We start from the raw sequence: 23418 nt of genomic DNA, 5'->3' as shown, positions 1-23418 counted from the left end.
AGTGCGTGTAAGTGTGTGTGTGTATAGTGTGTGTGTGTATAGTGCGTGTATAGTGTGTGTGTGTATAGTGCGTGTATAGTGTGTGTGTGTATAATGCGTGTATAGTGTGTGTGTGTATAGTGTGTATAGTGTGTGTGTGTGTGTATAGTATGTGTATAGTGTGTGTGTGTATAGTGTGTGCATAGTGTGTGTGTGTGTGTAGTGTGTGTATAGTGTGTGTGTGTGTGTGTGTGTGTGATAGTGTGTGTACAGTGTGTGTATAGTGTATGTATAGTGTGTGTGTGTATAGTGTGTGTACGGTGTGTGTGTGTGTATAGTGTGTGTATAGTGCATGTAAGTGTGTGTGTGTATAGTGTGTGTGTGTATAGTGCGTGTATAGTGTGTGTGTGTATAGTGCGTGTATAGTGTGTGTGTGTGTGTGTGTATAGTGTGTGTGTTGGTGACGCACAAGCTGCTGCAGGAGTGACTCATTCAGCCCCGAGGGACACTCACCCCTCCTGCTCTCTCTCTCTCTCCATCTCTCTCCCTCTCTCTCTTTCCATCCCTCTGTCTCTCTCTCCCTCTCTCTCCATCCCTCTCTCTCTCCCTCCTGTTCTTTCTCTCCCTATCATCTCACATTCCAACTCATTCACTCTCTCCCTCTTCCTTCTTTTCTTTCACTTGCTAGCCAACCCAATCTATTTCCCCCTGTATTTCTCCCTCTCTCTCTCCCTCTCCCCCCTCTCTCTCTCTTTCTCTCTCTCCCTCTCTCTCTCCCTCCCTCCCTCTCTTTCTCTCTCCCCCATTTTAGGATGTGTCCCTATGAGCTCAGCCCCCCTCAGAGTCAGCATCAGATTCAGAGTGCAGTGTTTGCCCAAATTAACATTGTATTAACAGCCAGAGCCTGAGAATTACTGATAGATCACAGAGCGCGGCTGCTATTATTACATCGGATGGACACAAGCATTATACCTTAATATTAATGCAGTTTTAGTTGATATTATTGTCTCACATTCATCACGACTTGCTGTTTTTAATAAGAAATGATTGGTTGCAGCACTTATGAGCCCATGATGAATACATCATTCACAATTCTCCTCAAATACACCAATTTCGCCCCCAAATAATCTGTCAGTTTTGGATTTATTACTTTTTAATGAGTAGAAAGTTAAAATGACCACTCAACTTACCTCTGAGTCAGAGTTACTCAGAGTCACCCTGTGCAGTTACTCAGTCACCCTGTGCAGTTACTCAGAGTCACCCTGTGCAGTTACTCAGAGTCACCCTGTGCAGTTACTCAGTCACCCTGTGCAGTTACTCAGAGTCACCCTGTGCAGTTACTCAGAGTCACCCTGTGCAGTTACTCAGTCACCCTGTGCAGTTACTCAGAGTCACCCTGTGCAGTTACTCAGTCACCCTGTGCAGTTACTCAGAGTCACCCTGTGCAGTTACTCAGTCACCCTGTGCAGTTACTCAGAGTCACCCTGTGCAGTTACTCAGAGTCACCCTGTGCAGTTACTCAGTCACCCTGTGCAGTTACTCAGTCACCCTGTGCAGTTACTCAGAGTCACCCTGTGCAGTTACTCAGAGTCACCCTGTGCAGTTACTCAGAGTCACCCTGTGCAGTTACTCAGTCACCCTGTGCAGTTACTCAGTCACCCTGTGCAGTTACTCAGAGTCACCCTGTGCAGTTACTCAGTCACCCTGTGCAGTTACTCAGTCACCCTGTGCAGTTACTCAGAGTCACCCTGTGCAGTTACTCAGTCACCCTATGCAGTTACTCAGTCACCCTGTGCAGTTACTCAGTCACCCTGTGCAGTTACTCAGAGTCACCCTGTGCAGTTACTCAGTCACCCTGTGCAGTTACTCAGAGTCACCCTGTGCAGTTACTCAGTCACCCTATGCAGTTACTCAGTCACCCTGTGCAGTTACTCAGTCACCCTATGCAGAAACAGAATATTTCTGGGTATGGAGCACTTGGGTAAAGCCCTGATGAGTGGTAGTAACTCAGTGTCCTGGTTTGAGTCGTTAGTGTGTGTTATTGTGTGTTATTGTGTGTTACTGTGTGTCACTGTGTGTTATTGTGTGTCACTGTGTGTTAGTGTGTGTCACTGTCTGTTACTGTGTGTCACTGTGTGTCACTGTGTGTTACTGTGTGGTGGAGATTAGTGTCTCTGACTGGTCATGGTGTTGTAGGTGTGTAGAAGTGCTCACTCAGATATGAACACTGGTCCAGGATCAGTGAGAGTGAAACAGACTCCTGCAGCACTGCAGCATCTTCTTCACCGCTGTTCATTTCCTGTGACTGAGAAAGGAAGAAAGGAGTTTCACTTCCACAGTGCTGCATTCACACGTACGTTTGTTTAAAATGTCCGCCCATCCGATCCCCCAGCAGTGCAGGGCCACTGTTCAGCTGCAAATCCCACTCGCAAAACTCACAGCTGATCAGTTACTGCCAGTAACAAGAAATAAACAGCATTTTCATTCATGGGAAGGTGTGGAGGGAGTGGGGATTCATTCATTGCTTTTTTGTTTTTATGATTCTTAATTACATGATGGTTTAGGTATAAACGGTGTTATTTGCATTAATGGGGAAACAGTAGCCTCATTAAAAACTGTGCCTTTGGGGTCCTGCCATCAAAAATCTATCTGAATCTGAATTTGAATTTGAGAAGCGAAGAGGAAAATCAGAGGGAGAAATGGGATGGAGAGAGAGAGGAAGCGAAAGAGAGAGGGAGAGAGGGGATAGAGGGAGCAAAAGAGAGAGAGGGAGGTGTGGGGTCCCTGGGCAAGGTGTGGGGTCCCTGGGGAAGGTGTGGGCCCCCTGGGGGAGGTGTGGAGTCCCTGGGGAAGGTGTGGGCCCCTTGGGGAAGGCGTGGGCCCCCTGGGGAAGGTGTGGGCCCCGCTGTGTGGACCAGTGTGGCTCATACTTTTACTTTTACAGCAGTAGAAGTCTACAAAATAAGTCTAATAAATACCTAATAAAGTGCCCACTGAGTGTGTATATGTGTGTGCACATGAATATTAGATGAAATAACCGCTAAAACGGTTGACTGCGTTTCAATCCGCGTCCGAATAATGTTTCATTGTTTTGAGAAAATGAATTAAATTTATTTTTAAGGTCCCGGCAAAATATGTTCAGGGCATATTGTTACTTTTGGCACGATCTGCAGCGAAGAGCCTGCAGGCTGCGCAGGCGTGACATTTGATGGTGAGTGATGTTGCGATAGCGGACCGTGATTAGTCACTACGTAACCGCACGGAATCCATGAATGGGGTCGCACTCGCGGTCACTCAGTCATATGGCGAGCGTGTCTCCGGTCTGCTCGGCGGAAGCATGAAGTTCTCACACGTCAGTGACGGCAGGGCATCTTACCGCTGCGTTGTGAAGATGTCATTAGTTTGTCACGACGGTGTTTAAATAGCTGTCTCCATCTGCACGGGCGCTTAGCATAATTGTTCTCAGTCCACCGTCTATAAGCAGCTGTTTTGGTGGATGAGTGCCTGAGAGCGGGGTTGTATACAGAGCTCTGCATCAGAAACAGCACCCACGGCTGTGCGGCTCGGGAGCTGGCTACTTGACCGCATACTCCGGTGTGATTAGCTTTTTGGCTACAATCAACGTGTATTCAAAACACCTTTCAGTCGGAAATTAAGCGAAAATTGGATTGCTTGTAGGCTACATTAGCACTTACCAAAAGCCTGCGAGGTGACTTCATCCCAGCGAACAGGGAATGTTCTGAGAACATTCAGTTATGTCACATAATGGTTCTAAGAAGGTTCCATTGTACCATTGCAAAAATAACGTTCCTGGAATGTTCTAGAATCATGTGATATAGGCTAAGAATGTCTTACTTCGTTATGTTTTTAGTACTTGGCACAGAACGTCCAAAAAATAACATGTTTGGGTAATATGCAATAGGGTTCATACAACGTTACTGCAACGTTGTGAGGACGTTAAGAAACGTTAGCTACATACAAACATTCAAAGAAACAACAAAAACTAACCTTCAGAAAACGTTCTAAGAAACAAAAATTGTTACCTTGGAAGTCTATTCTCCACAAGTAAGTTTAGTTGTGTTTCTCGGGCGGACTGATGTGCTTCCAGGCCGAACACGTCCGTTGATTCCGCTGTAACGTTACCTGCGCGCCATTATGGCGACTTCATGTGAAATCGTTTCAACGAGAGTAACCGAAAAAGAACACTACTGTCTAATGTCCTGTGCATATACTAAATATAGTTATTTGGCCTGGCTGTAAGGATCACGTTTTGATTGATGCGCCTGTTGCCTGTTTGTACGTTAGAAATAGCTTGATTGGCTCTTTTAAAACCCACCGAGCTGCCCACGGCCAAGCCGACGCAAGGTCACAGTTATCTGAACATTCTCCTCGAGTGGCAATCGAACATAACGGCGGCTAATATACTGTCTCCCAGTTCCCTGACATACGCGACCGCCCGCCACCGTCTGGTACGGCTGAAAGCACGAAGGCACCGTTTACAAAGCAGGAAGTTCACTTCTTTCCCTTAATCATACGCCCGCGACTCAGTATTGAGTGGGCCACTGTTTTTTTCCCCCCTAGAAAAAAGCCGCAGCGGCGGATGCACCAGCATTTGATGTTACATAACCGATGCATCAATCTAACCATCTCTGTTAATCATCAGAAAGTGTGTGAATGCTGGTCTTGTCAAAACATAAAATTGTGCATAAACAGTCATCTTCATGCCTCTTCCTGTAAAGCAGTGTATCGCGCCCAGGTTCAGTGGGGCAGCTGGATATAGGCTAGGCTAGGCTACATTGTGTAAAAAGATGTAGCATCTTGGTCATTAGGTGAGATTTCATATATTCACTAATTCACCTCGGCATTAATTTGAGAACCGAAGACGACCCTGTTTGAAATATCTCACACAGCGCACTTAAGCTCAATGTCAGGATTGCCAAGACCGGCTTCAAATGCCGCCTATTAATGCGTCATACACTGTTCACAGATTCTCACCAATTCCTTAATTCAACATAAGTAGGGGGGAAAAAAACCCAAAAACGTTAATTGTGCGATTGTAACATGTTTGTTATTGGTGTTGTTCAACGCCGGTCTATTTTTAGCGTTTTCCACAACGAATAAACACTAAAAGCGCTGTGATTTTTCCATTTATTAAAGTTATTCATGATTTTAACAAAAAATCCCCACGGAATACTCCACCATTGATTTTAAAATTCCCCATAAGTAGGGGAATTAACCCCCAGCCTGGTACCATTGAACACATATGCGAATCGCTGGCGGCGACACCGTGGGAGGAGCCCTGATGGACACGCTCACGGCAGACACGCGGGAACGCGCTTACTGGAACTGAACAGTGGAAGCGCCGCCTCCGCACGCGCTGGAAAGGGCGCATTCCCCCTTTTAACATACATTCGACAGTTTTAGACTCCCCCCCTCTATCTCTCTCTTTCTCCTTCTCCCCGTTGTAGTGGACCAAGAAACTCGTCACCGTGAGTGTCTGCGATGAGTCATACTGGCAAATTACCCAGTTTAAAGCGTCTTTCAAATTGCTTCTCTTCCAGTTGGGTGCTGCGCTGATAACCGATAACAACTTTCATTTCTACAAGGAGTTCTGAGCGCGCCTGCGTGTGCGGCTTCAACAACGAGCTCGCCCTTTTACCTTAGATTAGAGACACCATCAAAATCGATTCACACCGGTACCAAAAAACCCGATACGGCTGGTGGTGGCTAAAGTCCAGAGTCTTTCTACGGCAGTGATTACAGGGGGGATAAAACCTCGTATCAGTTTTCACAGTTCTTCGGGGATTTTTATTTATTTATTTAATTCATTTATTGCATTCCTTCCGACATTATTCTTAGCAACGAATTTGGAGAAAGAATACCAGAAAAAAATACCAGTATTTGTTTCTATTTTTGGTAATCAGATTAGTATGTCTCAACCTGCAGTACAGTGTTGTGGTGATTCTGGGTGACTTGACAGAATAACTAGCCAACTATACCAAATCCTCCAGGTCCTCTGTCACCAACCCCCGCTCACCCCGCTGTGTGGACCAGTGTGGCTCATACTTTTACTTTGTGTGTTTTCATATTCAGATCCTCTGTGAAAGATTCTCTCCGCATAGGTACTGCAATTAGTGTGAAGTCCCAGCTGATAATGTAATAACGGAAGAATGCCGCAGAATGAGCAACGACGGTCTGAGGAAAAGTCAGTGATTTCAGAAGTAAGAATTACGAGATATGATCTATAATTGCGCTGGTGCAGTGTGCAGACACAGAGCTGTCCAGAGGCCACAGCAATAAACTTTCTTTACGAACAAACCTGTGAACAAAACCCACATTTAGCTCGTGGACGTTTTGAGAATGAAGCGCGTTCATTTGTTTAGCGCGATGTGCCCGAGTATGACGTCATTCGCTAGTAGCGCATTGAAAGGGCTTCCCCCCATCCCACTGCCTGCTGCTGTATTGTGAGTTAATTAGAGGCTGGATAATTGGAGTGTAAATTGTCCTTGGGGTGTGAGTGTGTGTGTGTGCCCTGTGATAGACTGGTGATCTGCTCAGGGTGTGTATGCCCCATAGCCGCCATGCTTACCCTGACCTGGCACTTTACAAATGTATGGAATTTGAGATAAGGATTTTTTTTATTTGATAAAAATAAGAATATACTTTCGGAATTTGTTATTGTAAAGGATTGGTGCAATCTAAGTTTGCGCAATGTAAAACCTATCTAACTAAAAGGGTTCTGCAAGGGTTCTTTTGGCTTGGTTCCACAGGAGAACCCTTTGTAGTTTTTTTATGGAACCCTGTGTCATATATGTGAAATGTGAAAACTCCCAGACAAAGAATGATTTTTGCCCAACAAAGAACCCTTAAATAGATAGGTGTATTCTATGGAATCGCAGGATTCCTATTGGTGTATTCTATAGAATCCTATTGGAGTGTACTTAAGGCAAACCTTGCTAAATGTGTTTTTCATAGTAACGCTGATTTCATAGTAACACTGATATAATTTGCTGCTAGGACTTTGTTGTTGAAGCCCCAGTGTCTAGTGGCCATTGCACTAATGTTTATTTTTGTGTATCGTGTGTATTGTGACACTTTCGTGACGTACGCCAGGCTTTGCTCAGCTCCGGGGCTTGTTGTTTCAGGCTGAGAGGACGTAATGATGTGTCCTCAGGAGCTTCCGCGACAATGACCTGTCAATCACTGACGTGTCTCCACCAATGAAAAGAACTTGCCCTCAACAGTGAATCACAATGATGCAATGAGACAGGTCAATGATTGACACTTAATTTATACCTAATTTGTGTAATCATTACGGCTGGCTGGGGGCATGGGGGAGGGGCACAGAGAGGGCACCTCCTCCTTTTTAGCATCTGTCATGTGATTCTGATACAGCGAGCTGCCCAGGGCCTGGGACAGCCGCGCTGCTTCCCACAGTCAGCCTGGGTCGTGCCACAGAGCCCAGCCCTGAGCAGTCAGCCTGGGTCGTGCCACAGAGCCCAGCCCTGAGCAGTCAGCCTGGGTCATGCCACAGAGCCCAGCCCTGAGCAGTCAGCCTGGGTCGTGCCACAGAGCCCAGCCCTGAGCAGTCAGCCTGGGTCGTGCCACAGAGCCCAGCCCTGAGCAGTCAGCCTGGGTCGTGCCCATGGACTTCACTGCACAACTAACCTGTAAGAGTCCTGGACTGTGCTGGACATACAGGAGGCTGAACAGTGGGTTATCTGGAGTCGTTAATTTACTGCGTGAAGCAGACTTTCCTTAATCAAATGGTGAAAAATATAACTTCAAATGTGGGTTGCAATTTGATGACTTGATCAGTAAACTAGGAATTAAATTATTTAGGGAATTAAAAATGAACAGCTATGCTGAGCAATTAATTTGCTTCTCAACAAATAGATCAAATAAATAGTCTGTTATTCCGGTGTCTGTAGTAAATAGTCTGTTATTCTGGTGTCTATAGTAAATTGTCTGGTATTCAGTAGTCTGTCACAAATTGTCTGTTATTTTGGTGTCTGTAGTAAATAGTCTGTTATTCCGGTGTCTGTAGTAAATAGTCTGTTATTCTGGTGTCTATAGTAAATTGTCTGGTATTCAGTAGTCTGTCACAAATTGTCTGTTATTTTGGTGTCTGTAGTAAATAGTCTGTTATTCTCGTGTCTGTAGTAAATAGTCTGTTAATCTGGTGTCTGTAGTAAATGGTCTGTTACTCTGATGTCTGTAGTAAATAGTGCATTACTCGGATGTCTGTAGTAAATAGTCTGTTATTCTGGTGTCTGTAGTAAATAGTCTGTTAATCTGGTGTCTGTAGTAAATTGTCTGTTACTCGGTTGTCTGTCGTAAATAGTCCGTTATTCTGATGTCTGTAGTAAATTGTCTGTTATTTGGGTGTCTGTAGTAAATAGTCTGTTACTCGGATGTCTGTAGTAAATTGTCTGTAATTCTGGTGTCTGCCCCAGTTATCTCTTTACTGGTGGCCAGCACTGCTACAATTACTCAGTTGTTTTGTTTTTTCATTCTTTTTGTTCTATATCAGTTCTCTAAATACCTCCATAAAGGCCACATGACATTTAAAAAACCCACGCGCTGGTGAATCAATGAATACATTCAAACGGAAGCAAAGAAGTGTACATCAGTTGCTCAATTTTAATTCTTCCGTCGAATAAATGGGATTTGTAAACTGGACGCCCGGCTGCTGGTCCGGACCGCGCTGACCTGTGGGCAGAGGTTTATGGAATGACGGACGCTCGGGAATCAGGAGCAGCACAGACTCCTTCCTGTGACAGATTTGTTCTCTACCCGCAACTGAACGGAACCAGCGCTGAAAAGGGCTAGAGACCCTATTTCCGGGGACAAGATTTGTGGCGGATGTGTTCTACAGAGATCAGCGCAAATAAGAAAAATCTAATGCGCAGCTCGCTATTGCAGCGATGCCTGATACACACCAAACTGCGTTTATTTCACTATATTTGAGTTAAATACAGTAAAGCGATCCTAATAAAAAATACAACAGCCGTATCACTGGTAGTATAATTAATATTACTGTTACGAATAATATGTCGCTATTTTTTAACGAAACATTAATATTTTGTTAATGACTGCGGTCCAGATATTCACAGGACTGTGGGATATATTATATATATATATATATATATATATATATATATATATATATATATATATGGCATAGGACTGAGCACTGTTCTTGCATAATGGAAGATGTTGAATAATAATAATAATAATAATAATAATAATAATAATAATAATAATAATAATAATAATAGTAGTAGTAGTAGTAATAGTAGATAGTTGGTTCCGTGGACTCTATTCACTGTGTTTTTGATGTATTGGATCACGTGGCCACTAGCTCATTTTGCGGTTCTGGAGTGTAATGCAGCTCAGCTGTGCAGTTGTGGTTCATAAAGCAGGTTATGGCCACTTTTTTTTACAGACTTCCGTTTGAAACCGCTCAACCAAACTGACATAATATTTGCGAAAAGAGCATTATGCACACTCGGTTAATGCTAGGAGCCTTATCGCGTCGTATTAAATGTAAGTGATTATTTGGACAATTTTCTTACTGTCTTCAATGATTTCGTTCTCGGTCGTTGGGTAATGAGCGGAAGGCTACCGTAAAACACCGTAATGTGAATGGGTTGCTTTACATTACCGTACTCGCTATATATCAGAACCGCAAAGATACACAGAAAAAAATAAAATAATAATAATAATAATAATAATAATAATAATAATAATAATAATAATAATATACTCAAATTAAAAAGAGAAAAAACAACTATGACGAAATTGCGCAGTGTTGTATTCATCATCATCATCATCATTATGATCATCACCAGGCACCGTAGAGAGGGGCATAATCAGTAGCCTAATATGTCACTCCTGTCGCTTTTGTATTGGACCGGCTATTATACCGCGCGAGAGAGGAGTACTCACAGTGACGACACACACTCGCAGGACGGGAAAAGGGGGGAAATGAATCAGCTAATAGTCCTCGGGGGCGCGCGTGGCACGCATTAGCTGTCCTGTTGTGCGCAATTAAACGCGCCCTAATCCAATTCACCGCTGTAATTAATTCGAAAGCTCGGGAGAGATTGAGCTCTTCTGCTATTCGCTCATTCGCCATATTTATTTATCTAGTCCCCCGGCATTTTCGAATAAATTATTTTGAAACACGCGTGTTATTAGGGTATAGCCCTCTCTGTCTCTTTTTTTTGTTGTTGTTACCTTTCTGGCCACCTTGCGTCAATTCTGTGCGCCCCCCCCCCCCCCCCCCCGCTGATGCGGGAGGAAAAAACACTTTGTCCCTTCAAAGGACACGAGCACATCCAGCTGCCCGCGAGCTGAACAAGACACGGTGGAAAAAACATACAATTTTCTGGCCAAGAGCCAAAATGTTTCACTGCACAACCCCAGAGATCAGAGCTAACCTATCGCGATAGTTATGTTTAAACAAATCCTTATTTTAGGTTTCAGCCCGCCCATTTTTTGGGATGATATCGTGATTTGCCATTACCATGGCTGAACATGTTGTTTCAACGTTTCCCCCAGGTTCAAAGAGCAAAAGCGAGCATTGCTTTCATTCGTTATTATACTGACAATAAAAATGTCCAAAACAAGAAAATCAGTCCGAACAGTTCTTCTGAGTTAAAAATGGAAATAATCACCGCAGGGCGGGTGACGACGCCCGAGGTTCGGTTACCTGCTGCACACATTTGCGAAGAAACGGCGACTTTTAATTTTATTTAAAAAAGAAGATCATAATCCCCGATTTTATTTTGCGAGAAAAAGTGCTCAAGTTTTGATAGTGCTCAAGTTTAATGGAGCCATAGAAGCGGGGTATCATTAAACAACATACACAGTGTTTTGTTTAATTACTATTGTTTTTAAAATCTGATTCTCGTTGTTGCTCACGTAAAGACGAACGATGCACCTGATTGTGGTTTTCAGGGCGGCGTCCTGGCAGCTCAGTATACAGGTCCCAGGTACAGGTCCCAGGTACAGGTCCCAGGGCTGGAGAGTGGAAGTTGAGGTGACATCTGGGTGAGCTTTGCCTGCCCTCTACCGCCTCCTTCGGCCGAGCTACGAAAGTGCACTCTTTTGACCATTGTTTTGCGCCTTTCTCGCTGAGTATTTTCTTAAACGTGATATGTTATTGATAAGTGATTTATAAAAAAGGTTTATCATTTTCCTCACTTACAGAAATTTTAAACGAGCAAGAATAATAAAAATAGCCCGGACAATGTGCCATATGTTAGCAGTTTCCACTGCAAGGCATGATAGACTCTAATTAGTCTATAATCATGAGCCAGTTAGGCTATTAACCTGATTTTTTATCTACTAGCATGGAGAGCTTGCTCGCTACGAAGATTAGCATTCGACATAATAATGTTAGGCCTACTGTTAAAATATCCAGAATAATCCCGAAATACCTTCATAAATAACCATTGTTATTGCTCGTGTGACAGACAGTGGCGTTGGCTAAATATTAGGCTGTACATTTTTACAATTTGTACAATGTTTAACCGATTTGTTTATTTGGTTTATTTGCTCATGAAGTTCATGAACGTCTGAAAAATATAGAAAACCTTTGCCTTTGCTGATAGCTGTGCCAGCTGTGTGAAGCGGATGTCGGGTAATAATGTAATGGGGAAATAATTCTAATTGTTCCAGTTTTTCACGGTTGGTTTTCAGTGCTGGTCAGATAATTTATTTTTTGGATAATTCAGTCACACTAAAGTAAGGTAAGCACATTTTGATTCATTTATTTTGATGCAAGATTTTCCATTTAAGATGATATTTGAAATATGTATCACACACAGAAACACTGAAGCTATGGTCATTTGGCTCGTGGTGTTTTTTGTTTTGCCGTGTGACGCTCTGAGCCAAATTATGGCAGAATTCTGCCTTCAGTCTTATCTCTGTCTCGCCACAGTCTTGGGGGAAATTGGTCCTTTTGTGGCGTCCATACAAACGACACCCAACCAGCCCATCGCGCGAGAGCAGGCGCGGTTAGGCGGAGATAGCTGATTACACAGCCCACGAGCCGCGAGGAGCCAAATTACACGTTGAAAGGATGTCGACTGAGGGCCGCCCTGCATTAAAATTAGGGGGGTAGCTCTAAAAACCAGGGAGTATGCTGCGTTTTAAAGACAGGGCACCTTTCAAAAGCAGGGAGCACCTTTCAAAAGCAGGGAGCACCTTTTAAAAGCAGAGCGTACCTTTTAAAAGCAGAGCGTACCTTTTGAAGCCAAAAATGGGGGAATGAATCTGCAGATTAGCGCTTTTTATTCCGACCCCATTCAAGCATGCAGTCACGCATATTCAGCATTTAATGCTTTTTATGTATTTAATTATTAATTTATTTTTACATTTTACTGGTTTTAGGCATTTTGTTTTGTTTCAATGAGACGAGCACACGGGAGTGAATCTGGGATAAAATACCGTCGCCCTATTAAACAGTATTCATTTAAACCCCAGATTTTTAAAAAAGTGAATATCGGAAATAATGTGCACATTGTAAACACGGGACAGTGAATCTTTATCACTGATTTGTATCTGGGCAGGTGTTGCCTCAAATTGTCAGAATTTATTGTGTTTGATATTTGTGGCGTGCTAGATAGTAATTAGGCCATCAATTGTATTTTTGATGGAAGGAGGGAATCATTGCTCATTTTCAGTTAAATTGGGCTCCGTCAACTGGAACGAGGTTAAAAGCAATCGACCCCCTGGCTCCTAACAATATGGACATTCAGCCTGTACATCACAAGACCAACAGAGCCTCTGAAGACCCCATAAAAATACGGTGTAGTTAATAACTATTAATGTAATTAATATGCCGTTGAGCGAATCTGGGCACCAAGAAGAAAAAAATAAAATAAAATACTTTTAATACTTTTTTTCTCATTTGACTCAGGTGGTGTGCGTGTGTGTGTTCGTGTATGAACACCTATTGGAAATAACGGCTCGTATTGTACGGTATTTTAGAACATACAATCGGATTTTTAAACCAGTAAGAAGATCTTTTAAATCCCGGGAAGGTGTTTTGTGTTGGCACACATTGTGGAGTTCTCCACGCTTATTATGGACCGATTTGGTTCGGCTCACCCAGTGAGAAGGCCCATTTCGTTGAAGTAGCGGCTCACAAAAAATACTGAATGCCTGCATCACCCATAATTCTGCAGCCTGCCGTTGTGTGTTATTGTGTGTTATTGTGGGTTATCCAGTGGAAATCAAACATAAACTTGAAATGACAGTCACTGGCCTTGCCAATTACGCCGTGGTTATTTTTGTTGATTTAAGATGCAGTGCGAACGCATTAAAAAAAACTAATGCGGAGAGCTTATTTAAAACTATAAGCTGTAAGCGGAGAAATCACTGTTCTGTTAACCATCCTTGTACATTTGTAAAGCAACTAGACGGGCAGCGGATATATAGATTGATATATTGATTTTAAATGCACGTATGCCGTTGACCAGGACAAGAATACGCTTATCAGAACGGACTCAGTTGCAATTCTATCTTTGGCATAGTGCGTCTGACACACGAGCAAAATATAAGGTTGGTAAATAAATGTGTCTTCATCCTTGCGGAACACCGAGAACTAATAAATAAATGACTGAATGAATAAACAAATAAATGAAACACTACATGAGACGCGCACACGGACATGGCGGCCTCGGCTCGGGTTGGCGGAGTTGACATTTTAAACGCGCTGTTTCCCTGCCGCAGACAAAAGGCTTCTGGCTACTTATTTCCTGATTTGGCGTCTGCCGCGCGCCATTTCATTACAGGAATGACAGGCCGGGAAATTCAGCGTTGGGGGGGGGGGGGGGGGGAGGGGGGGGGGAGGCATAGCGGGAGGCGAAATGAGCGATATCGAAGATGACATTGAAAATAGAAAATTGCAAAAAGATGTGGAATGTACGGGAGGAGGACAAGAGAGGGGGGAGAGAGAAATTCTAAATTGGAGATTAATGCGTAAAATGTGACGTAGTGAGCGAACCGCCCCGCCCGTCTGGCGCGTCCACCCGTGTTTTTTTATGAATGAAGTGGAGGAATGGAGACTCGGACTGAAGGCATCTCCCGCATTTTAAAACGACAACACTGGGAGGCTAGCGCCCGCGCGAAATGCCAACGCCGCGCCGCGCACATGATGAATGGCAAAAGATAGTATGGAAATATGAGGAGAAATCGAGGACGATTTCTCACAGACAGCCCACGGCCACAACACAGATATTTTTTGGAGCCAGGCGACTGATAGTGCGCTTCGTGTGCAGAATGTGACATTGTGCGCGACATCAATTTCTCCGAATCACAACGCATATTAATATTTTACATTTACTAACGAAAACGCGAAATATTATTCTCAGCGATGTTGCCCTCTCGTACACGCGTGACAAATGTTCGCAAATGTGATTACTGTGCCAAAAAAGAGGTAGCCTAGCTGCTGCTTTAAACAGTATCAAAACGGCTCCGCGTCTCCTTGATCCTGGTCTCCCTGTTCGGCATCTGCGTTTGATGGAAATACTATCAAAGCTGATGCGCTGTCGCCCGACTCATCGCCGCATGTGGGCGCGAGACTCACACACCATTACGCACCAGCCGAAGCAGAGAAACGGCTTTACATTCTGCAATTAATCGGGTTCTGAACTTTGGGCGACCGTTTGTCAACGGCACATATTGTGTTGTTCATAAGGTAGCCTACATCATAGGCTGCCCTTTTTAGCTTATAGGCTATTATATTGTTATATATTACAATGTGTTTAGTTTATATTGCAGTTATTCTCGGTTATTTTAGCTTGCTGCAGCTTGGACGTATTTCCGTAGAAATATTGACATTTTGAGAATGATGGTGATTATTATTGTTATCGTTCTACATTATTGTCCCATTATGATGGTAATAACAACGATGGTATAACGGTTATTTTAGCAGACTAGTGTAATTATTATTATCATATTAAATAATAGTATGCTAATTATTAATACTGTCATTGATATTGACATTATTATTATTGCTGTTATTGTCATTGTTGTAATAATGGAGACATTATTCGCGGTGCTTGCACTAGCGTAGTCGGAGTTTAGGTAAAAGGACACCCGCCATAACTCTCAGTGTCTGCTTCTCCCATTCATGGTTTTTCGTGAATGGTAAAACACGAACCAGCTCAGACATCCGCCGCTATCCGAGTTTATTCTCTCTCCATATTATTCTCTCTCCATAATGCGCTTTCGAGCATAATCTCTCAGAGCGGACGAGCGAGCGCAGAGGTGAGTCACTCGGAGGGAATGAATGGGGTTGGGGGGTCGCGTCCGCGCTGATGCTGAGTGGCAGCCGTTATATCAGAATGTGGCCTCTGCGGCTGGCCACGCGGGCAGCGATCCGCGCGCAGATACACCTCCAGCGCGCGGCCAATCGCAAACCAATTACACATCTTCCAACAATCTATTCTCATAATTAATTATTAGGTTATTATTTTTGTACAATGGCGTGACATTCAGGAACGGAAAGGCTAACGGAAGTGTGATTAGGTGTGCGTTACTCGTTGGAGGGAACACCTGTATTCCTAATTTTCTATTTTTACACCTCGGCTGATTTCCGCAAGCGTAGGCTTCCCAACGCCCGCTGAATGCAGTCCCACTCACAGGACATTACCTTTATTATTAACATCTTTTCCATGTACCAATTATCAAAACAAGGCGCGAGACGCAGAGCAGTGATCATCTCTCTGCCTGCGCGCTCAGAGCTTTCATGAGTTTGAACTGATTTTTAAATATTTCATTAGCATTTCTTAATAATTAGTATATTCCCATGATGTTTGTGTCTATGGGCCAAATATAAAAGATATGTGCAATCTATTAATTACACCCAATTTATCAAGTACACACACGCACACATATGTGTGCGTGTGTGTGTGTGTTTATATAATATATATGTGTGTGTTTATATATATATACATATACATATATATATATATATATATATATATATATATATATATATATATATATATATATATATGTGCTATATCATTTTTATTTGTGAATGTGTATTTCATCAACCCTACTCTGGTATGTATAATACAATTATAATACAATTGGGCTGAATACATATATTAATACATGACTAAATGTATTAATATTAATGCATATTATTCTTGTTAAAATGTAAATGTAAAAGCCCGTGTTCCTTTAACCTTTGAATCATTTTATAATGAATCACCGTCAGGCGAATCTAGAAGTACATCAAACATAATATCCTCTCTGATTCATCGACTGATAAGTTTCGTTTTTTGTCTGTTCTCTATAAAAACTCACTGAACTCAATAAATGAACATTAATTATGGGAGAGAAAAAAATCCCGCACAGTAACGATTATTATCTTGTTATTATTATTATTATTGGGCAATTATGGCGCGCTGGATTGTGCACGTGAGAGCTTCTGCCGCCATAACTGTCGGTGAAATGAGTAACTGAACAATAATCTGTAGCATTGGCTTCGCGCGGACACGTTAGATCGGCACAGGTTAAATTAGGTAACCATTTAGTGACGAGATCCAAGAGAAGACCAAATAGGACAGATCCAACAGAAACCGAATGCAACATATTTTCTTAAAAAAAACAATTAAAAAAATGGACTTAGAAGACAAGGACCCGTGACTGAACGGAACTACATGATGGGTTATCGGTACATCTGGAAGAAACAAGCCCAAATACAGTACACTGAAAATTGTGTGTGTGTGTATATATATATATATATATATATATATATATATATATATATATATATATATATATATATATATATATATATATATATATATATATATAAATTAAGTCAGTTAAGTAACTTCGAATTCTACTGTATTCATTCAGCTGTGCGTGCGCGCGCGTGCTTCCTGTCCGACCGTGCGTTTTGATCAATAGAAAACTTCCACACAGAATATCAGGCGAAAAAGAAACGGGCATTATAGCGAAATGTCAGAACGCGAAAGCGAAGCTGACAGGAAGAGACGGATGGGGCCAGTCAGAGACAGCGCGAGACAAAGAGCAGAAAATTGAAAGAGCTTCAGGAAATTGAGCGGAAATTGAGCAGCGAGGCTGAACTGGCTGCGTCACGCGCCCTCCAGCAGAGCGGCGCCCCTCTCGCGCCCATCACGGCACCCCAATAATGACCGACACCCCGAAGCGGAAACAGGGCTCTCTGGCATCTGCCAGGAGATTAAAATCCCATGTCCTAATCACGTCTTTGTTTTATAATAATTACCCTATTTGTTATGGTTATGCTTATAATTGTTTAATCATTACTCCGAATGGAAAGAGAGACACTCTGGGAAGAACGGTTACCCTAAAACATTTTTTTCTCAGAAAATTTCCCACATTCTACCCGTATCCTCATTGTCGCTTTCGCCTTTCCTCTTCAGGTGGAGAAAATACTACTTCGTTCATTCATCCCCGCTTCCGCCCAGTCACCGGGGCGATGCAGCGTAGCGAAGGCTCGGGAGTTCGATCCAGACACGAAAAAATTCTTATCAATGGAGGGGCTGACGTCAATGGGCAGCCCTGACGCAGAGTCACGTGGGGAGACCGGCCCGTATTTATAGGAAAGAAAAGCTGGCCGTGGCTCTGAAAACGCGTTCCCACGCGCTGGAGCATCAGCACGGCTCATAGAATATCTATACCAACACATTTTTTTACCAGCACAAAAACAAAATACCAAAAAAAAAAACAAACACAAAAAAACGTCCAGCTGTTTTGTATAGGAACAAAACATCCAAGAAGAAAGAAGTTCAACAACTTTTTCGTAGTAACTTGTTACAGGGAAGACGGAAAATAAAAGCGAAGATAAGGATCGGCTTCTCCCCTCCACAATTCCAGGTAAGAAAATTCCACCAGAACGGCTATTATCGGCAGCAATGGTCGCAACTGTGTTAGTTGTGGTGGTTAATGCATAGCCTAGGATATAATATAAGCTTTTTCAAAGTTATAAATGACACATTTAATAAATCCATACGTACCCGGGTGTTTATTTGCCTGGACCGGACTGGAGTTTTGGAAATGACGGTGGGAGCGGAGGGATAAACGGATGGATACGTTCAGGATGCATCATCTGCACAGACAGACCGTGTGAAGGAATGCAAAACTAAGACGAGCAGAAATAAGGGATGAAAATAAGGACGGTCGGGTGGAGAGAGAGACACGGAACAGTGTGATGGGGGGTCGTGATAGAAGCGTGGTCACGGCATGTCACCGCAATTACCTTTACTGTTATTAACTTCCGGCTGAGGAGGATGATAAGGTGAATTATGTTTTATGATTAAGATAATCAAGATTTTACGTCACTCCCTAATCATCACCCGCCTAGCGGCTTCCGCGCTGTTGATGCAGGCAAACCACTTCCAGCGCGCAGGTGTAATCAGATATAATTGGAGAGCAGAGGTTATTCGTAAGCTTTTTTGATTCTGCGATGTGCACGGCTCTCCCACAGAGACTAACGGCGAGATTACGCCGCTTATTGTATCGTCAGAAACGGCAAGTACTGCGCACGCGCTTCTAAAAAAGCTCTTAGTGGCGATAATAAGCGAATATAAACTTGAATAATTAATATTGCGAGTGGAAACAGGTGCTTCATTTTTGCACTCTAAAGAATTCGCCAGGGAAACTATGAAACATCCAAATGCAGGTCACATCGCGTGTGGTATGCAGTTTTCATTTTTTAACCAGAAGCCTTCGGGTTCGCATCCTAGACTGTTCCACAAAGGCCCTCCGCTTGCGGTGTAAGTATTGAGATGAAAATAAATTAATATTGATCTATGAAATATAAAAATTAAGAATGTGAGGATAGGAACCTCACCCTGCTGACAGGTACTGGATCAGGAAATAATAATAATAATAATAATAATAATAGTAATAATAATAATAATAATAATAATAATAATAATAATAATAATATAAAACACACTATTATTATTTTTAGAATTATTATTATTATTATTATTATTATTATTATACTGCTAAAATGATGAATGCACACACTCTGAAGAGCCAGTGTGACTCAGAGTGGCAGAAGATAAAGGATTTTTTCCCACGGAACCTTGGGTCCAGTGCTCCTGGTTTAACCCCAGGGATGCTGCACGTCTACAGGTCCAGTGCAGCTGCGTTTGCGCTGTGCACTGCAGACAGACGCAGTCACAGACATATGGCCACTGGCCATCGTAGGAAAACTACTGCGTCTGGACCAGGTGGCCAATCAGTTGCAGACAGGTCTCTCCAATATGTGTGTGGGGGCTTTAAACACACACACACACACACTCACACACACACTCACACACACATACACACACACACACACACACACACTCACACACACATACACACACACTCACACACACACACTCACACACGCTCACACACACACATACACACACACACACACCATCACTGATGTATTCTTTCTGCAGAGAGCATTTACCTTTAAGTGCATTCATCTATAGGTGGGTGAGGCAACAATCCATCACCAACACTTGAATTCACTTTAAAACGCTGCATTCCAGCTGCACTGACGGTCTCTGAATGAATACAGTGTGTTAAATTCCGCCCTTTCAGACCGCTGGGCAGATAGAATCGGTGATTCCATCGTTCTTCCTCTTACTGGGTTCCTCCACACGCAGACCGACTCCTGTCATAGATTTACTACCCGTTTTATTGTTCATTCATAAACTGGACAACCTTCAAAATAATTCATTGGTTCTGCTGGATTTAAAAAAATGACTGAACCTATGCGCGACGTTTAAGGCAATTCTATTGATTAAATGCCTCTATAACGATGACACAATGCAACATCAAATGAAATGTGAAACACGATATTCATTCATTAAAATATATACATTTTTACTGTTCTTCCTTTATTCTCAGGTTAAAGCGGGCGACTCCCTGTATGCGCGTCCCCGGCGCTGCAATCGCGCGTGCGCGCGGGCAGGCGTGACGCCAGGCAGCAATTGAACAGCCTAAAAGCCAATTAACCGGACCGGCAGCGGCGCGCGATATTTTCCCGCTGAGGGAAATTTAAATTGTTATTTTTTCCTCTCTCCTTTCTGTCAATCTGCGGCTTGATCTGCGGCGACATATCCAACGACTGGCTTTAGAAAAAAGTTTCGCTGAAGACTGCAATGAGACTACGTGGCGCTAACGGTCGTTGTTGCATACAAGGCCGGTGAAACAGCACAGTTACATATTTCTTAATATTTTGAATTGTCTCTGTGTCACACTACTTCAATCAAATGACAATGCTGCGATTTCAGTTTTAGATATCAGCTAAAATTAAATGCCTTCCAAACCTGCACCTCATTTTGAGATTTTCTATTTAGGAACTTTTTGTCCGAATATGGTGGTCAGCCCTAAAACAGGGAGGAACAGGGCTCCCTCACTGTCCCGTGCTCAACCTGTCACACACAGAATTAGCAGGTGCCGAATTTAAATGAATAATGTTAATGTAAAGTTAATATTAATGTTAATAATGTGAAGGTTAATGTTAATAAGGTTAATGTGAAGGTGTTTGATTTACCTTTCAAAACATTGCACTTTCAGCCATTTCTGCCCCCTCTCTGATTTCGCTCTTCCTAAATGTTCCTTACCTGCCTCTCTCACTCTCTCTCTCCTTCCTTTTGGTCCCTCTGTCTCTCTCTCTCTCCCTCTCTCTCCCTCCCTTCTGTCCCTCTCTCTCCCTCTCTCTCTCCCTCCCTCCTTTTGGTCCCTCTGTCTCTCCCGCTCTTGTCTTCTCACTTAATTGAAACTCCTCTCCCCCCCCCAGGCTCCCCCCTCCCTGCCTCTCCCCCGTAGGGTCATGGTCTCGGGCCGTCTCTACCTGCTGCTGATCCTGCACAGTGTCGCCCACCAGCTCAGCACTGCCGCCCCGGTGGCCACGGAGGGGAATGGCGCCGACAGGCACGTGGGCGTGGCCCGGGTGGGGGCAGAGGGGCCCCCGGCCCCCGCCGCTGAGGGGCCACAGCCGGACCTGCACCCCGGGGCGTTAGCGGCATCCCTGCTGGGGGCCCCGGGCCAGCCCCAGGGGCCGGGGGAGGGCCTGGAACAGGCCGGGGTGGGAGGGAGCACGGAGGAGGAGGAGGAGGAGGACAGGGGGAAGAGGAGTGGAGGACTAGGGGCAGCAGAGGAGGCGAATGGGGAGGCCAGTGAAGAGGAGGTGCAGCAGGAGGAGGACTGGAACCTGCAGGGGGCACTCGAGGAGCTGTGGAGCTCCCGAGGGGGGGGGCAGGGGGGGCAAGGGGGGCAGCAGCGCAGGGCGAGGGGGTACTTCCCCAACATCGACCTGGGTCTCCAGGACAACGAGATCCTGCCGCCACTCAAGGGCTACAAGCTGTACAACCAGGAGCTGGCGCGCGCCGGCAAGAAGGTGAAGTGGCAGGAGGCCGAGGACCCGAAGACCGGGCCCCTCTACAACACACTCAGCGCCGGGGCCTTCACGCGGGGCCCCGAGGGCCAGGAGCGGGAGGAGGAGGAGGCCAGGGCCCGGGCGGAGCAGGAGGAGATCCGGCGGCAGGTGGCGGAGGCGCAGAGGAACCGGGAGGAGGAGGCCAAGCTGGCGGACATGGCGTCCGACATGCTGCTGCAGTACATGGTGAAGAAGCAAGGGGGCGCTGCGGGGCCCCGCGGGACGCTGCTGCTGGGCAACGGCGTGGAGGACAAGCGCTCCGAGGAGCTGCAGGACGAGGACGAGGACGTGGACCCGCAGACCATCGACAAGCTGATCGAGATCTCCAGCAAGCTGCACCTGCCGGCCGACGACGTGGTGGACATCATCAGCGACGTGGGCAAGAAGAAGAGGAGGAGGAAGAAGAAGAAGGACTCTCCCGAAATGGCCCCCCGCTACCGGCCCCTGATGCCCCCGCCGGCCTTCCTGCCCGTGGCCCCCGGCCCCCCCCGCCCCCCCCCACGCAAGCAGCAGGCCCCCTACCTCGCCCCCTACCCCAGGAAGTGGTACCCGGACAAGCTCAAAATGAAAGGAAGCAAGCAGAAGTACTGGGGCAAGCCTCCCAAACAGCTCCTGGCCTACCCCTCGTACCCCTTCTACCAAAAGCCCTACCGCGCCTACTACCCTGTCTACTTCCCCTCGCCCCAGCCCAAGTCCCGCTACTACGCCAAGCCCGCGCTCTCCCTGGACGACCTCATGGGCAACTCCATGGACTACGACCTCAAGCCCCCGAAGGTGTGGTACCCGCCCTGGAAGAGGCCGGTCCCGCCCCAGAGCCCGTACATCTCCAACTACATCCTGCCCCACCCGCGGACTTACCAGGCCCTGCCTGTGCCCAAGCCCCGCCCGCTCCCCCGCCAGTCCCTGTACTACCTGCCCGCTGCCGCCATGGCAACCGCCGATGACGAGTTCTACGGACAGGCGGGGGCGGGGCAGCAGGACAGCGACGAGGAGCTGGAGAACTTTATGGCCAAGGTGTACATGAGACGCAGAATGTACCAGTGAGGGACCCCAGATGACGGCCAGGTGGACAGGCGGACAGAGTGAGTGAGAAATAGAGGGAGAGAGACGGAGACAAAGACGCAACGGTGGAAAGATTGCATTGTCAATTTATTTCTGTTTCCACTGTGTTGTTCTGTGCTGGAGAACGGGGGGGAACCAGCCCCCTGTTCATAGTGTGGCGGCCATGTTGTTTTTATTGCTCTATTTACTTTAGTCAGAGACTTTACCTCTGCTGCCATTCAGGTCAACCCACTCTTGCATGCTCCTCCAGTTAAAAAGAACAAAATTATTTGTATCCTTGTTTTATTGTACTATGATTTTTTTTAACAAAGGGCCAAATGCAAGAGACGTTTACAGGTTTTGTTTTTGTTATTTGATAGTGATACGCTTGCAGATCTGCCCCCTTACGCAGAACCAGTGTGCACACTGTGAGAAAAAAACAAAAACACAAATGCGCTTTCAATCAACCTCAATGCTAATTGCACCTGGGTGAGGGTTCTTAACGGCGGTGTTACCACGGTAACGTCTCAGAAAAAAGCTGTCATAATGGAGAAAAAACTAAGCAAAACAAAATGGAGTCACATTCATTCTGTGACCAAAGCCTGTCTGTGTAAGAGACGCCTTTGTGACCTCAGATTATTTCCTTCAATTTATTTATTTGTTATATTTTAACCTTCCACATGTGATTGTTACAAACAATGCTCAGTTATGTACAGGGATAGTTTGTATCTGTAGTCATACTTACAAAAAGAAGAAAAAAAGAAAGAAAATGATTATTTTTTAAATTTAATGTATTGTATTTTCTGAAAGTGGTGCAAAAGACATTCATACATTCAAAAATGTTTCTGCAAAACCAAGTGACGTGAACATTGACTGTGTGAACACAGTTTAACTGCCTTACAACCAATCAACCAATGGCAGGGCAGGACCCCGGT

The 23418-nt window shown here is 44.7% G+C and overlaps 1 protein-coding gene across 1 annotated transcript; it reads left to right on the top strand.

Annotated features, from left to right (window-relative positions):
- Positions 1-21103: 21103 nt before the first annotated feature.
- On the top strand, positions 21104-22831 carry si:dkey-175g6.2 (uncharacterized; the record flags this gene model as incomplete). Its single annotated transcript, XM_061249702.1, has 1 exon — positions 21104-22831. A coding segment is annotated over one exon (1383 nt), but the record flags the coding sequence as incomplete, so codon positions are not given.
- Between the last annotated feature and the right edge of the window lie 587 nt (positions 22832-23418).

The sequence above is a fragment of the Conger conger genome, chromosome 7 (assembly GCF_963514075.1).
Source record: "Conger conger chromosome 7, fConCon1.1, whole genome shotgun sequence".
NCBI lineage: Eukaryota > Metazoa > Chordata > Actinopteri > Anguilliformes > Congridae > Conger > Conger conger.
The sequence above is the reverse complement of the archived record's forward strand: the minus strand, read 5'-3'. Positions and strand labels throughout refer to the sequence as shown.